Source organism: Sabethes cyaneus, chromosome 3, assembly GCF_943734655.1.
Source record: "Sabethes cyaneus chromosome 3, idSabCyanKW18_F2, whole genome shotgun sequence".
Classification (NCBI taxonomy): Eukaryota; Metazoa; Arthropoda; class Insecta; order Diptera; family Culicidae; genus Sabethes; species Sabethes cyaneus.
The window spans coordinates 238,090,027-238,107,930 of record NC_071355.1 but is presented as its reverse complement, the minus strand read 5'-3'; the positions used below and the strand labels follow the sequence as shown (position 1 = coordinate 238,107,930).

Below are 17,904 nucleotides of genomic sequence, written 5' to 3'. Positions count from 1 at the left end.
TAGATCGCTCGAATTGCTGCCGTACGTCCGTACGCTAAATTATAACGTAAACAACCATCACCTTCCAGCCTTTCCAGTGCGCTTTCTCGAATGCTCGAACGTAAAACCTAGGCCAAATCTGCTAACCATACTCCCATCTATCCTATCCGCGCACCGTATGCGCCGCCGCTGTGGTTACCACACCTGCGCTGGCTGGCGCTGATAGCTAGCAAGCTAGATAAAGAGTGCGGATGGTCGGACAGACCATTTCCGAAATCAAAGCTCAGCGCACAGCTCATTTCCATTCCGAACTCGATGCGCAGCGGAAGGCCTTCCTGCTGGGCCGATAAACCACAACCTGAACCAGTCGAGCGATCATTGAATCTCGCGGGTGGCCGGATAACCGCGAAGAAGTGCGCGTGCGGTACCATTCTCAATCGCCCCAGACATACGGAGAGGGCGAGTGTTTCCGTAACGGATTATCGCCCAGAAAAGCAACATTCTTAGGCATTTAAGTGCATGTGGAGTGCGTTGGTCAATAATTTGCAAACGAGAAAAGCAAAAACAGCAAAAGAAAATAATTAAACAGTTCCAGTGTGTTCCAGTGGTCTAGAACTGGATTCGGTGTTTGGTTCCGAACACAAGTGTGTGGCACAACAAGTGCAATGTGGGAAAGGTCAATGAATGAAGAGTGAATCGAACCGATTGAACGGTGTTCGCAAAAGACTGTAATAATTGAGTTAACAGCAAGTGAAACCACCCAACAAATTTGCCATATATCCAGTGCAAGACAGTGAAGAAATGCGCGACGAAATGCAGCTGCTTTTGCTACTGGTTCTAGTGACGGTCATTGGACTGGCTTCGACGGCGGCCCGAGCGGAACCATGCACCGAGCACACCCGTCCCCATGCGACACGCTGTGACCAGTACTTCCGCTGCGTCCTGCTACCATCGCAAACCCACGTCTGGGTGCCCAGGCAGTGCGAAAAAGGATTAATCTATGAACCACAGCTCAAGAGCTGTGTTGTACCTGGTGAGTTGAAACACTTGAAAGAAAGAAAAAAAAGTTTGCTGTTGATACCGATCTTAGATGCGAATGGTATCATGATAACTTTAATAATAATGTTGAGATAATTGTGCTGATATCTTACCGACTACTTTATTACTTTTATACGACCAATCAATACTTCTCTTGCTGCAAGTTCAAAGCCGGGTGGTCGATAACTTCATTTGAAAGTGAAACCCCAAAGTATATGTCTCGGTAATTACTTCAATCGGTTTTATGCAATACTCGCTATAATCAAGTGAGAGGAAAATAATAAAAGATATTTCATTGCGTCGAGTCGGTTAACATCAATAATGAGGGTAATAAAAGTCGACCGGAATTAGAGTTTACCGTCCGGTCGAATGTCGACCGCTGATGGTCACCGCGAACAACGTAATCAAGGTTACAAACGAGATTTTTCCTGCGTGTTTTTTATGCAAGGTGGTTGAGCTCTTAGACGAAGTCTTGTCATTTAATTCTGACGGGTTTATTACTGTCTTTATACTGTCAGTCTCATTGGCACCAAGTTTTCTTTCAAAGCAGACTAAAAATCCTGTTGGAAATTATTTCTAACATTACACAACCGAAAAATATTTGTACACTGGTATTAACGAGAATGATTCAAAATTGAAATAATTTGTGGTTGAACAAAAACCATGCAAATCTATTCTAAATTACAATTTATCAAACCCCTGTATAAAGTCTCAAGTGAAATGAAAATACCTTACAAAGTTCTCAATCTTTTACCGGTAAAATCAGCTCATTTTTACTGGCCTGAAAACTAGCGAATCATTTTTCCCCGTGAAATGCGGTAGCAGTTCGACAGGTGAAAATAAATTTTGTGGATCAACACGCCCACATGTTTCCATGCCAACTAAGGTGGTGAAAACAACAAGGTCAGAAGAAAAACGAGAAACAATCAACGCTTGCTGCACTTATTTCTATGCAGTTTCTGTGACGACTGACGAGTAAAGTTAAAAATGAATTTTCCGAACAGAAATTAAAAACAAAATAAGTTTTTGTCCGTGAAAAAAATTAAATTTACACCTACCAATCTTCAGTTTTCATGCCCAGTTTTTATCAGCAACATCACTTGTTGCGGTAACCATGAAAATGGTCATATACGGTGGAGCCTTGCCCTTGCGATTTCTTCCTAGTTAAGAAATTTTATTCATCATTTTTGATTTTGAGTTGAAGGATCACAGAATTTCATGAAATTTTGTAAACGGGCATAGTTTATGGACATATTTATGAACGTAAATATTAGGTCATACTTTAACAAGTTTTTAACACCAGATAAATCTGAAACATTAGATTAGTCACACCAACTTAGCCCGAAAACATATTTCGGAACTTACATTTCTCAGTGGAACAATTTTTCATGCTCCAGCGGGAGTTCGTCATACGAAAATTCACTTCGTCATAAGCAAGATTTCTTTCGTTTATCCTGAGCAGATAGCAATTATTTACAAAAATCTATGCATGTATTCTTTGAGGCGAGTGCAAGAGCTACCCAACTACTATAATAAAAGGGGAAATAGTTTGAATCACAGCTCAAGATTTCAAGTGGTTACTCCGAGCGATCAGCAGAATCCCTTCGTCATACTCAAAACTGGTACAAAAACTAAGAGGACTTCTATTATTTGAAGAAATAGTGAAAAATAGTAATTTTCTAACATATTCTTTTCCTCGATAGCGAAGAGAAAATCCATAAATATCAATACCAGAGGTTAGTTTGAATGTAATTCGCATCAAAATTGGTTATAATGATGGTTTCTGGTCTATATGTCTGAAAAGTAGACGAAGACCCGCCGTAGACGAACCCATCCAACACAACACCCTATATGAATTCCACTCCCTTGTTAAATATTTGAGTGGATCTTCGTGGCTCGAGACACTTCAACTTGAGGTTTTCCAATTATGACTTAATTTTTAAGTTTTAAATCAAGCTGTAGCTGCTACGTATTTTCAGTGACTAGTCTTGAAATAGCAATAAAATCTGCGTAGCTTCCAGCACTTTGCAAAGCGTCGACATTCAATTAATAATATGTAAATGTACCCAATTGAATGTTGTGATTCTATAACATAGAAGAAAATTGAGAGTATTTAGAGCACACAAACGAATTAACTTCTCCTTCTGTCGGGCAAAAAAGCAAAAAATAAACGTTTTATCGCGAACCCAGCGGAGAAGAAAAGATATTAATCACGGGGTATTTACGTCTTCCATACTCTCTGTTTGCAGCCCAGTAGTATCAGGGAATCAGCCGAATCATCATTCGAATTATCATCATTAAGTCGCGCGCTTTTGATTCTTATGCATAAAGATATTCAAACGAAACTTTGCGAAAATGTCATAGTTGCTCAGTGAGAAATGTGCTTTTGGAAACAATTTAACAAAATCACGAACAAAACAGCTGCTGTCCTGTAACCTTTTCCCCATGTTGGGTATTTGTTTGATCTATTGTGATATATTCCCCGTTTTATTATAAGTAGATTTGTTGTTAAGATGACGCACTATCAGAAGCGATCGTCATTGTTTGACTAATAACATTTGTTCAGTCCGGTGATGCACTTCGGAAGAAGTGCACTAAATACTGCGCTGGGAGTTGTTCTCCAAATATCAGGGGACTCTAACAGCCCTCTGTCGAAGATCCTTAATCTTTTATCGAAAATTACCGGACATCATCATAACAGGTGTTCCAAGTCTTTTTTTTTCTATGCCACAGAAGCGACATATATCATCTTGAAGTTTCCCCATAAGCTTCAGATGATAGCGACTCGGACAATGTCCCGTTAAAGGGTATCCACGGTAAAATTGCAACACACAAAATTAATTCGAGTTTTATTCGATTGTCATCAAACTTTCAGGGCATCAAATGAAGCAATCAAACTTAGTTTTAGCGTTTTTATTTTATTAAATTTCGCCTTCGTATCCGAATACCCGTACTTTGGCTTTAACTCCTCCAATAAGATTAAGCCACTTCAGCACGGTTTTTGCACAATGGCATGAAGTCAAATCCTACTGGAGCCACTCTTTCAAACACACCTGTCTATGTTTACGGTACTTGGAGTCGCGAAAGGTGTACTCCGCTTTCCACATGAACAAATTACTTGCCAAATCAAAAATTTTTTAGCAAAGTTCGACATTTTCTGTTTTCGTAGCTTCTCTGGAACATCAAACTTATCCTTTGCAGTAGGTAGAATTTGGGATTCCCAACTTTTTACCGATGGCACGATGGGACAGATTCTGATTTTCGATGTTGCGCCGAACTTTTTCGCAAACGAGCTGTTCTTTCGACCTGATAAAAAGACTCACACAGTATAAACAATGCACTTTGATTTTTTTCTATGCAAATTTTCAATTGATTTAACCCAACGGTTCAAAAGCTAGAGCAATTTGAGTGTGTTGCAATTTTACCGTGGACACCCTTTGAACCCAGTGGAGGAGAAAAGATATCAATCGCTGGGTGTTTACGTCTTCCAAACTCTCTATTTACAGCCCAGTAGTATCAACTCCGATCCCGACCTCCTCGTGGTACCAACCGGAATACGAGCAACCTTAGCGGAGATCGGGTAACCAACCCCGGTGGAAACTAAGGTCGTATACTAACCGGGAAGAAGGTATAGTGAGTCACGGCACTATAAGATGGCAGCCCCATCGCGAGACTCGATAGTGTTGCCCCAGTACGGCTACACACCTAAATTAAATTAAAACTAGTAACATTCAAGCATATTCGGAACGGAATAGTCGGCATCGACGTAGGCGACGGAACAAGGACAACGAATGGAGACTCGGTACTTGGAACTGCAGATCGCTAAATTTCGCAGGTTGCGAGCGGGTGCTGATTGAACAGCTTGAACCCCGCAAACTCGTTATCGTAGCTCTGCAGGAAATCTGTCGCAAAGGAAACAAGGTATGGAAGATCCGTGACGGAAAGGCCCAGTTTTACTAGAGTGGTGGCGCTACCAACGAACTAGGAACGGGCTTTGTAGTGCTGGGCGGAATGCAGAATCGCGTGATAGATTGGAAGGCGGTCAACGAGAGAATGTGTGTATTGAGGATAAAGGGCCGTTTCTCCAATCATAGCATCATTAACGTGCACTGCCCGCACGAAGGTAGATCCGACGATGAGAAAGAAGTGTTCTATGTGAGGCTGGAGGCAACGTACGACAGCTGCTCGTCACGGGGCATCAAGATCGTCATTGAGGATATGAACGCCCAGGTCGGTAGGGAAAAAATGTATAGACCGGTGGTAGGACCCCATAGCCTGCACACCGACACGAACAATAACGGCCAACGATGTATACACTTCGAAGCTTTCCGAGGCCTGGTGATCCGAAGCACCTTTTTCCCGCGCAAGGATATCCACAAAGCCACCTGGAAGTCACCTGACCAATGTATAATAAACCCAATTGACCACGTTCTCATAGAGGGCCGGTTTTTCTCTAACATCACGAACGTACGCTCCCTTCGGGGTGCGGATATTGATTCTGACCATTACCTAGTAGCAGTACATGTGCGCTCAAAGCTGTCCACCGTATACCGGACACGTCAAAGCCGCCCTGCTCGGCTGAACATCAGGCAGTTAGATAACCCACAAGCTGCCGAGAACTACGCGCGAGTACTGAATGAGGCACTGCCTTCTTCCGAGGAGTTAGGTGCTTCAAACCTCGAAGACGGTTGGGGCAGAATACGCTCGGCCATCGGAGAGGCCGCTACCGCGGCACTAGGTATTGAGCCTCGGAGTACACAAATTGATTGGGGATGGATGGGGAAAGCCAACAAGCGGTCGAGGAGAAAAAAATGCATGGAAAAATTATCTAAGTATTGCCACTAGAGAGAACGTGGCCAAATCCCGACGAGCTAGGAACCAGTTGACCACGATCCTGAGGAGAAAAAAGCGCCAAAAGGAGGACAGAGATCGTGAAGAGTTAGAGCAACTATTCCGAGCTAATGACACGCGCAAATTTTATGAGAAGGTGAACCAAACTCGGAAGGGCTACACACCGAAACCTGACATGTGTAGGGACGAGGGAGGGAATCTAATTACAAACGAGCGCGAGGTGGTCGACAGGTGGAAGCAGTTCTTCAGTTCTCAATGCCGAAGTCGCAGAAGGAGGCGGAACGGAAATTAACCTAGGAGCGCCCATAGAAGATAGTAATGTCCTAGCACCTGATCTCCAAGAAGTCAAACGAGAAATCGGGCTGCTGAAGACCAATAAAGCCGCTGGGAAGGACCGCCTACCGGCAGAGCTTTATAAACATGGCGGAGAAATGCTAGCAAAGGCTCTACACTGGGTTATTTCGAGGATTTGGAAGAAGGAAAAGCTGCCGGAGGAATGGATGAAAGGAGTGGTTTGTCCTATCTACAAAAAGGGTGATCGGCTAGACTGCTGCAACTATCGTGGTATTACACTGGTAAACGCCGCCTACAAGGTACTCTCCCAGATCCTGTTACGCCGGTTGTCACCGATAGCACAAGGTTTCGTAGGGAATTATCAGGCGGGTTTCATGGCAACTACGGACCAAATATTTACTATCCGACAGATCTTGCAGAAATGTCGGGAGTACAGCGTGCCGACGCATCACATCTTTATTGATTTCAAAGCAACATACGATACAGTCGATCGAGACAAGCTATGGCAGATAATGCACGAATACGGTTTTCCGGACAAACTGACGCGACTGATCAGAGCTACATTGGATCGAGTGATGTGTTTCGTACGCATCTCTGGGACACGCTCGAGTCCCTTCGAGACGCGACGAGGGTTGAGACAAAGTGACGGTATCCTGCATGCTCTTCAACATCGCTCTTGAGGGGGTGATCCGACGAGCGGGCATCGAAACGAGAGGCACGATTTTTACCAAGGGTAGCCAACTTCTAGGCTTTGCAGATGACTTCGATATTATAGCCAGGAACTTTGCGATGGCGGAGGCAATCTACGCCAGACTCAAAGCGGATTCTAGGAGAATTGGGCTAAAAATAAATGCGTCGAAGACCAAATAAATGAAAGGAAGAGGCTCAAAGGAAACAAACGCGCGCCTCCCACGGACGGTAACCGTTGGCGGCGACGACCTAGAGGAGTTCGTGTATTTAAGATCGCTGGTGACTGCGGACAACAACGCTAGTAAGGAGATCCAGCAGCGCATCCAAGCGGGAAATGGAGCCTACTTTGCCCTTCGTAAAACGCTTCGATCAGGAAGCGTACGCCGCCGCACGAAACTAACAATGTACAAAACTCTTTTTAGACCGGTAGTTCTTTATGGACTTGAAACCGTGACGCTGCTCACGGAAGACATACGCGCCCTTGCCGTGTTCGAGCGGAAAGTGCTGCGGACGATATTTGGTGGAGTACAAACTGAAAGCGGAGAGTGGCGGAGGCGTATGAATCACGAGCTACAGGCACTGCTTGGGGAGACTCCCATCGTACATCCAGCGAAAGTTAGCAGGCTACGGTGAGCCGGACACGTCGTAAGGATGCCGGACGACAGTGCGACGAAATTAGTCCTCTCCAACAACCCCACCGGCACCAGGAACAGGGAAGGCCCAACGTGCACGATGGCTCGACCAGGTCGAAAGAGATTTGCGACTTCTGAGACGACTAGGAAATTGGCGACGAGTGACCCAAGACCGAGTTGAATGGAGACGAGTGCTTGAAACAGCACGAGCCACCCCGGCTCTATGCTGCTGAAGAAGAAGATATGTTATACTGTTACAGGGTTATTGTAGCCAATACGCAAGAATAAGTCATCAAGCGTTCCTGATATGTATTACTAGCCACCAAATGGTTACCAGCACCATTAGCGGATCTCGATAGCCTTAAGGCTAGCGATTCGGTCGTTCGGTCGGAAGCAGCTCTTGCAGACTAGGCGTCCTACCATGAAACATCTGAAACTCAGCTTTCGGAGAAGTCTTCAATGCGTCATTGTCAAATTCAATCGGAAGAGAGCCTGATTATCCTCCTCAGGTTTACGAAGTTGTCTCCAGTTCAAGGATATGGAAATCTACATTCACAGGGGTTCTGACCCAGTCGATACACCAATAGACTACAGAGGGTGTTAATGACTGTCAATACACATCAAAGCGTTAGTCATATTTTCACCAAAGCATTTAACTTGCATTTTACAGTTCCTACAGCAACTAACGTATTGTTTACTCAAGCTATGGGACTTGAAATAAAAGATTTAGCAAAATAGTAATTACATAATTCGTGTTTAATCCTTCCGAGAAACTGTGTTTCTGTATCGGCTACAAGCCATTAGCATACAGGTCGAGAATGAGCCGCAATTTTAGCAGCCGCCACCTTCAAGATCAATGAATCGAAGCCAAACACTGCATCACCGACGCATATCGATGGAGTCGTACCGGTGTTCCGGTGTTCCAAGAAGGAAAATCCACTGCTAGTACCACCGCGGTGCGGTGGGGTCATGCTGTGTGTAACGATGAAATGGTACGATGCAATGTTAAAAACTTTTAAATACGATCAAAATAACAGAAAAAATTGAATTCGCTTTGGTTTCTGTTTTCGATATTTACCCGAATTCAGCAAATAATATAAACATAATCGATCCGTTGCTACAACCATCAGCTCATTCAAAATTGATTCAAAATTGAACGGTCGATTTAACTAGTTCTCACTAGATGAGATATTTTTTCATAATAAAAGGGTTTGCTGAATTTGTTTTACAAAACATTACAATTGAATTGAAAATTTTACGGAACGGATGGAAAAACTTATCTAGCAAATTACATAGCGTTAACGTTACAAAGCGTACCTCCAATTTGCTCTCAATTAGACGCGAGGCGACGCGCGGGGGTTACAGCTAGTCTATATATAAGAGCCTTGTCTGTAGCGATATGTACTTTCGTGGTAATAATCGCCCACATTAAGCAAAGACTCAAACCAATCATACCAGATTGCATTAAAGACGAGCAAAAGTAACGTAGTTGCACCTCATAGAGTTACCTAGCGTACCATCAATTTGCTCTCAGTTAGATGCGAAGCAACGCGCGCGGGTTACAGCTAGTTTTCAATAAAACGGCAATAATTAGACTAAAAGGTTATAAAAACGGTGGATTTCGCTCTCACATCTACCTGATAAATGCAATGGAAGTGTCGATTTCATACCCGAAAATGCTCAAACGTGATTGGTTGGAAGCTTATGTAAATTCACTAAAATTGTTTAACTTTATGTAAGCTTCCATCTGATGTAGCTGTAAAGAACCATCTTTTTGTAAAAACCACAGAATAGGCACATGTTTTGTGAATCGATTGGTATGCGAACCAGCAAAATCGGTACAGAACTGATTGACATTGAGTTCAAAATCTATCACTTTTTCGTGTCACGATCATTGTTTTCGCAGCATGTCACCCTATTAAAGTAAGACGTAGTCCTACGTTCAAAAATTCCATAACTTAGCGCTGGAAATTTGCTGGATAGCACAGTTCATACTTATGCAGCAGTGTTCCACACCTGCAGCTTGGCTTCTGCTACTCCTCTCGGTTTACTAACCTGTCTGGTGTGCCTCAAGGTAGTAACCTGTAATCTTTCCAATTCGGTTTTCTTTTCTTAACTTAACCTTACTTAAGGGGGAATAGTACTTTTTACACCATATTTTTTGCCTAATTTCAAATATTTTATTCTTGATAACGCGAAAAGCGAATCGATTCGGGTCTTTTGCATTCCAAACATTGCACTTTATACTAATATTTACAATTTTGTTTGCATATGTGAACCTCTTCACCTCTCCCCTACGGCTCCTTGAACATGATCGTTCAAAAAAACATGATTTGCGGTACCATGGATTGGCGCTGGAGGTCTTATCCGAATTGAAAAATTCCAAAACGACCCATCCTTTTTTTTAAATTCGAACGCATAACAAAATGGCGGACATTCAAACATAGAAGTAAGGTTTTAGTCGAAAAAATTGACTTTAAACATTTCTAAAAAATACAAAAATAGTAATATCAAAAAAAGGATGGGTCAAACACTAGATAATTTTGTTGGCTTTAAAATAAAAAAAGAATCATGAGAATTGCTTGAGCCGTTCTTGAGATATTTATAGTACCGACTTTCAAAACCTGGTTTCGAGAAAAACGACGTTGAACTTTTTATTCGCCGTGTAATCGCTCCAGACATGCGCGGTACAAATAGCTGTCACTTTGTCAATTTTTGGAATTCATTGAAATGACTTGAAACACATATGGTCAAAATGTTAATCTTTCGAAATAATCAATAAAAAAAATTTCGATTTTTTTAAGTTGAAAAAGTACTATGCCCCCTGAGAGTCTGCATTCCAATTTTTCTATGCTAAATGTTTGTTTGCTAAAAATCATGTTTACTGATATTTGAAACTTATGACATTTGTGTTTTGACCATTTGGAGTGTTATGATAATATTGGGATCGAAGCAAATTGTGCCTGAAAACGGATTCAAAAATGTGTTTGCTGTCACAGTTTTAATCGTATCTTTTGAATTTTTGAAGCAATAAAGAAGAGAAGATTTATCCAACAATGGTCGGCGGAAGAGACTTCGACAATCTGTGATAAAAATTAAATCAAGTGTTTTCATAAAATTACTGCAACGAGTACACCAAATTGTTCGAGGTCTGTACGTGACGGAGTCCATTTCGGTATTTGGGAACCATATTGGGAACGAATTCAGATTGATTCCGCCGATTTCGGCTTTTATAAGGGCTAGACCACTCATCAGAGTTCGAAGGGTTACTGTCTTTGATGCTGCATGTGCTGACGCTGATTGCCGACTTTAAATTTTTGTCTTGAAATAGGTGCCGAAAGCACTGACTCGTGGTCGTGTCGGCGACTAGCAGTGCTTTAGATGTATCACTCCGTGTAGAAAGAATATCCAGGTGGATCAGCATCAGTTCAGCATCAGTTCGGAACTGTTGTGGTAGTTCGGGTTCCAGACCGCAGAATAATACTCTACATTCGACCTGACCAGGGAGCAGTATAATGCTTTTAAGCAGTAGATGTCTGTGAAACTTTTGGCGATCCTAAAAATGAATCCCAGGGTCCTGGAGGATTTGTTGATGATATAAAACGATATATGCTGTCTGAAAGTTAGCTTTATATCGAGGATTATAGGATTATAGGTCTTTGATAAGATCGATCTGCTCGATAGTGTTCGATAGCAGCGTGTAGTTAAAAATAGCGGCATCTTTTTTACATGAGAAGGATAACAGAGCACTTCGAGGGATTTACAATCATTCTATTTAAGGTACACCAGGCAGTTTGCGCGGCAGCCCAAGTAACAATGTCAGTTTTATTGCAATCTTATTGCAGTTTTTATGACCAATTTCGGTTAAAAGCGCCATAATAAGAGCGTAATAAAACCCAGATTGTTACTTGGCAGTCGTCAGTTGAGCGGAGATGGCAGATTTTTTTAGATCATCGGCATATGATAATCATGGTCCTTCCAGCACGAGGTTGAAATAGAGTAAGAATATGAGCGGTCCGAGGTGACTGCCCTGCGGAACTCCTGAGGTGGCACGGAATGTACTGGATCTACAATTACCGATGGCAACCATCAGCTGACGATCAGTTAGATAAGAACGGAACCATCGCAGGAGAGCTTCGCTTATCCCAAGTCTTTTGAGTTTAGCGATTGTGATTACGTGACTGAGCTTATCAAAGGTGGCTGAAAGGTCGGTATATATGACGTCGGTTTGCGTCATTACAGACATGTTGTCGACAATGTACCTAATAAGGCACAGAGCATTGAGATCTGTTGTTTTGGCACTAGACCCAAGATGGTAGCCCCATCACCAGACTCGGTAGCGTGGCTCTAGTAAGGCAGCCTATATAAATCTAAAAACACTACGAAAAATCACGAGAAACCGACTCGGAAAATCCGGCAAAGACAAATGAGTTGACCACGATCCTGAGGAGAAAAAAGCACCAGAAGGAGGGCAGAGATCATGAAGTGCTGGAACAACTATTCCGTTCTAACGAGACGCGCAAGTTCTATGAGACAGTGAACCAATCTCGTAAAGGATACACACCGAATCCTGATATGTGTAGGAGCGAGGAGGAAAATCTCGTTACAAACGAGCGCGAGGTGGTCGACAGATGGAAATAGTTCTTCAATGATAATCTCAATGGCGATATAAAAGAAGGAGCGAAACGAAAGTTAACCTAAGATTACCTACAAACGATAAGCAGCCTGTCCCGAACTCCAACAGATCCTGCGAGAAATCAGTGAGCTGAAAAATATTAGAGTTGCCGGATAGGACCGACTCCCTCACCATCACTCTACAAAAATGGTCAAGAACCACTACCAATGGCACTTTACTGGATAGTTTCAAGGATTAGGGAGGAGGAGAATCTACCGGAGAAATGGATGGAAGGTGTGGCTTATCTCATCCATAAAAATGCTCGATTGCTGTAATTACCGGCTCATTATGCTGATTAACGCCGCCTACAAGGTGCTCTCCCAGACTTTGTTACATCGTTTATCCCCAATAGCAGGTCAATTCGCAGAGCAGTATCAGACAGGCTTCAAGGGGCTACTAAGGATCGCGGATTACACTTTTACTCTCTGACAAATCCTCCGAAAATGTCTGGAGTACAACGTACTCACGCATCAAATTTTCGTGGATTTCAGGGCCGCAAACGATACAGTCGAGCACGAACAGCTATGGCAGATAATGCACGAGAACGATTTTCCGGACAAGCTGGTGCGGCTGATCAAAGCTACCCTGGAGCGAGTGATGTGCTACGTGCGTGCTTCGGTGCTATTAAACTAGCCGACGCTCCTGATAATCAAGGGCTATCTATAACTACATTTTTAAACAAAATTTTAAAAACTGAGCTCTAACCCCCGTTAGTTCCGCCAATAATTAAAACGGTAGGATAACCAACGTATTTTGGACCCCTTCAGCAGCTGTACATAATTTGGACACTTACAGCAAAATAAAATGGAAGTATCCAAATTATGTACAGCTGCTGACGGGGTTCAAAGTACGTTGGTTACCCTACTGTACGCTATTGACTGAATGCTTTCCTCCTTTAATATTATTTCATTGCGACAAAAGTTGAATATAGTTCGAAGTAAAAATAAAGAAAACCGAATAACTTTTTAAGACTACTATATGGCTTTAGAAATTCCTAAAAGAGTGAACCCAATTAGGCCTTAGTATGACAATAGGAGTTTGGTGAGCTTGAAGAAAAATACTTTCAAGACTTTCCGACATTGATGGCTGTCGGATGACGGAGAAAATCATTCTTTTCTGGTTCAGGTTAGCGTAGGGCCATTATTCTGAACTAACTAAACCTCCATCTAAATCAAGCCATTTTAAAAAGATTGAATCATTAAAATCATGTGTAATAAGCAGGCAATATATATTTAACATGATCTTTTTGATTTTTCTGGTGACTGTTACCATCCCAGCACTGTAAAAATGCGACCATTCGTAACGCTGCTCTTCTTCTCCGCCCATTGCAGGTAACGACTGGGAGTGCAACCTATCGGCCGAGGTGGGAAACGAAAGTGGTGAAAACGTGTACGGCATCAACAATCTACCGGCGGCGCTCTATACCGGTCCAACCATTTTGCCAACAACGACACCACCACCGGCACCGGAGAAGGTTGTCGCCAGTGGGTCGACCGCAGGTTCTAGCCAGCACAACAAGGCAGGATCAAATCCTGCCGGCGCTGTCAGTGGCGAAAATGAAGGTTATTATATTGTATTGGATCGCGATGGAAACAATCGGACGACTGTCTATCGGACCGTATCGGAACCGTATAGGGATGACGAGGGGGAAGATGAATTTAGCGGGGACGGACAGATGGTAGAAGTGGAACTGACGACAGCTAAGAGTACGTCTAATACCCACGGGAAACACTCACCATTACCATTACCATTGACTTCCGACGAAAGCAGCGAACCATCAGCAAACGTACTGAACTCCTTTTTAGCCGAGTACGCACACAAGACTAGCGGTGACGTACCGGTGAAAGCAAAGCGGAAACATCCCCTACCATCAGACGGTAAGATTCATCCCGAGCATCTAATGACTATTCTAACACAGCAGAAGAAGCTTAACAAATACGCGACACAAATAAAGCAGAAGGGAGATCCCACCGGAGGATTCGGTGACAAATCTCCATTCGCTGATCAGCCGGTGTTTACCAGTCGCCCGGAGGGGTCGGTCTTGTTCAATGTGCCACAGCGCGTACCGGAGGAGTCGCACAAGAAATCTCCTCTAATGTCGGAAGACGTGATACGCAGTATAATAGAGATATCCAAGCAAATGATGACTAGTCACAAGCCTCAGATGGAGGAGATGTATATAAAGCCGATTTTCATTCCAATTTCCGTAAGCTCTCCAACGCAAGACTATACGAGACTACCTGACAAACCTAGCCCTGTAATGTATCAACAACTGTTTCCATCGCTTTCCAACAATACCGCTCAGTTTAGCTCTAAACCGATTGGTATTACTATAACGAACCCTTATACCCTAGGTCAAGCCACGATCTACGATAATCTGCGAGATCAGGTGATGAATGACTCACAATATTACAACTACCAGGCGACGTTGGTGGATGCGTACGGAAACCAGTACCAATCGCAGCAACCATTGCCTAACATTCAAATGTACGCGTACCCACCAACGATGACGTACCCCATGTACAATCAGCCAAACTATCAATATCCTGGCAACCCTTTCTACCCTAATCAAGCGGAACTTACGAACCGATTGCGAAATACCCCCGGATACGACGGGGAAGATTCTCAGTCCAACGAAATTGCTCTTTCGGATGAAGAAGACGACACTTCAGCTGAGAGTGTGGTCGGCGAGGGTGTGGCAAACGATAATTCGAACGAAGATAACGAGGATTCGGCCGAACCCGAAATGAAGAAGCTCATCTCCGTCGGAGGTGTTACCTTGAATTACAATGACTACAAAGATAGCATTCTTCCGCTGCTGGACGCAAACCCGGATGAAGTACGCATTTCCGTTCTCACTTGCACGCTTGGATCCAGACAACCAAACAAGACCGACTGCACCAAGTACTACGTATGCAATCCTCACAACGGAGCTTTCCAGTCCTTTACGTGTCCCTCGTTTACAGCGTTCAACGCGGAAACTCGCATTTGCGACACTTTTACCTACAAAACATGTCACGCTACGAAAAAAGTAAATCCTACTCAGCAATCCAGCGCTTTGACCCGGTTGGCAGCTTTGGCCAAGAACAAGTACCAAATGACGACCGAAACCAGCACTAAGCTGAAGCACGAACTTATGACCGCTCAAAAGTACGTCGATCTGATCAAACAGGAAGCCATTAAAATTCTCAGCCGCAACAAGGTGACAACGGAATCGGAACCGGAAAATAACAACACCCCGCAGAACATCATCACCAATCCAACCATGAGCAGTGTTGGCATCACCAATCCCAACATGGGTCCTTTCCTGATCACCAACCCTACCGCCAGTAGCTTCGTACCGTCGATCACCGCACCGTACATTCCGCCAACGATGATGGTTACAACGACGACTACGACGGCCAGCAACGCCAAGCGAAGACGCACCAAACCGAAGCGTAAACCCGCCAACGGAAACTTGAAGAAACACTCCGCCTATAAATCGTCAGTCGGTAGAACGACGGCAACTACTACAACGACAACGACGACCACTCCGCAGCCGGTTCCGAAAGCTCCCAAGTGCAAACGGAACGGCAAGATGCCGGATCCGGCCGAACGGCGTAACTACTACGTGTGCTACAAGGCCAGCCCGAAGAAGTTCATCAAAACTCGGATGGCCTGCCCGGGCAAGCTGTTCTACTGCTCCAGTACCGAGTACTGTACGTACGAGAAAGAGTGCAAGAATGCTTAGGTTGTGTGCGAATGAGTGCGAGTCACGGACGTGTGAGTTTGTATAATAGATTTATCGGTTAATTTATTTTCCCGCTGTATTTATTTTAATTTATTAAATGTCGACCGTTAGTTTTTGCGTAGCCGAACGAAGAAATCCCGAACAACAATAACGACAATCAATAAGTTGGTTTTACCTTGTGAATATTGCTAAGTTTTGAAGAAATTTTTTTCATTCCTTCGAAAGACAATACAAATAATAAGAAAAAACGAAAACGCAAAGCTTAATTTTGAAACTCCGAAATCCTCAATAACAGGATGGTAAAGCTGCCTTCTTCTACTCCCAGGCATCTGCTATTTCAGGGGTTCCCAATCTTGTTTGATCCTGTACTTTTAACCCTTATGTGTACCATTTCGATAAAAAACATTGATCTGGTCAAGCAGGAGAAGCCGTCACCTTGTTTCAACCCTCGTCACGTCTCGAATTGATTCGAGAGGGTCCCTGAGCTGCGCACGAAACACATCACTCAATCCAATGTAGCTCTGATTAGTCGCGTTAGTTTGTCCGGAAAATCGTGTTCGTGCCTTATCTGCCAAAGCTGGTCTAGTCAGACTATATCATATGCTTCTTTAAAGTCAATAAAGATGTGATGCGTGGACACGTTGTACTCCCACCATTTCTGCAAGATCTATCGAATGGTAAAATTTTGGTTAGCAGTGGTGACAGACAGACAGACAGACAGACAGACAGACAGACAGACAGACAGACAGACAGACAGACAGACAGACAGACAGACAGACAGACAGACAGACAGACAGACAGACAGACAGACAGACAGACAGACAGACAGACAGACAGACAGACAGACAGACAGACAGACAGACAGACAGACAGACAGACAGACAGACAGACAGACAGACAGACAGACAGACAGACAGACAGACAGACAGACAGACAGACAGACAGACAGACAGACAGACAGACAGACAGACAGACAGACAGACAGACAGACAGACAGACAGACAGACAGACAGACAGACAGACAGACAGACAGACAGACAGACAGACAGACAGACAGACAGACAGACAGACAGACAGACAGACAGACAGACAGACAGACAGACAGACAGACAGACAGACAGACAGACAGACAGACAGACAGACAGACAGACAGACAGACAGACAGACAGACAGACAGACAGACAGACAGACAGACAGACAGACAGACAGACAGACAGACAGACAGACAGACAGACAGACAGACAGACAGACAGACAGACAGACAGACAGACAGACAGACAGACAGACAGACAGACAGACAGACAGACAGACAGACAGACAGACAGACAGACAGACAGACAGACAGACAGACAGACAGACAGACAGACAGACAGACAGACAGACAGACAGACAGACAGACAGACAGACAGACAGACAGACAGACAGACAGACAGACAGACAGACAGACAGACAGACAGACAGACAGACAGACAGACAGACAGACAGACAGACAGACAGACAGACAGACAGACAGACAGACAGACAGACAGACAGACAGACAGACAGACAGACAGACAGACAGACAGACAGACAGACAGACAGACAGACAGACAGACAGACAGACAGACAGACAGACAGACAGACAGACAGACAGACAGACAGACAGACAGACAGACAGACAGACAGACAGACAGACAGACAGACAGACAGACAGACAGACAGACAGACAGACAGACAGACAGACAGACAGACAGACAGACAGACAGACAGACAGACAGACAGACAGACAGACAGACAGACAGACAGACAGACAGACAGACAGACAGACAGACAGACAGACAGACAGACAGACAGACAGACAGACAGACAGACAGACAGACAGACAGACAGACAGACAGACAGACAGACAGACAGACAGACAGACAGACAGACAGACAGACAGACAGACAGACAGACAGACAGACAGACAGACAGACAGACAGACAGACAGACAGACAGACAGACAGACAGACAGACAGACAGACAGACAGACAGAC

The 17,904-nt window shown here is 43.9% G+C and overlaps 1 protein-coding gene across 1 annotated transcript; it reads left to right on the top strand.

Annotated features, from left to right (window-relative positions):
• The first annotated feature begins 780 nt into the window (after positions 1 to 780).
• On the top strand, positions 781 to 15,889 carry LOC128740947 (uncharacterized). The gene is made up of 3 exons (XM_053836524.1): positions 781 to 1,012; positions 13,491 to 15,406; positions 15,455 to 15,889. The coding sequence occupies exons 1-3, from the start codon at positions 781 to 783 to the stop codon at positions 15,887 to 15,889; spliced, it is 2,583 nt and encodes an 860-aa protein (XP_053692499.1).
• The last annotated feature ends 2,015 nt before the right edge of the window (positions 15,890 to 17,904 follow it).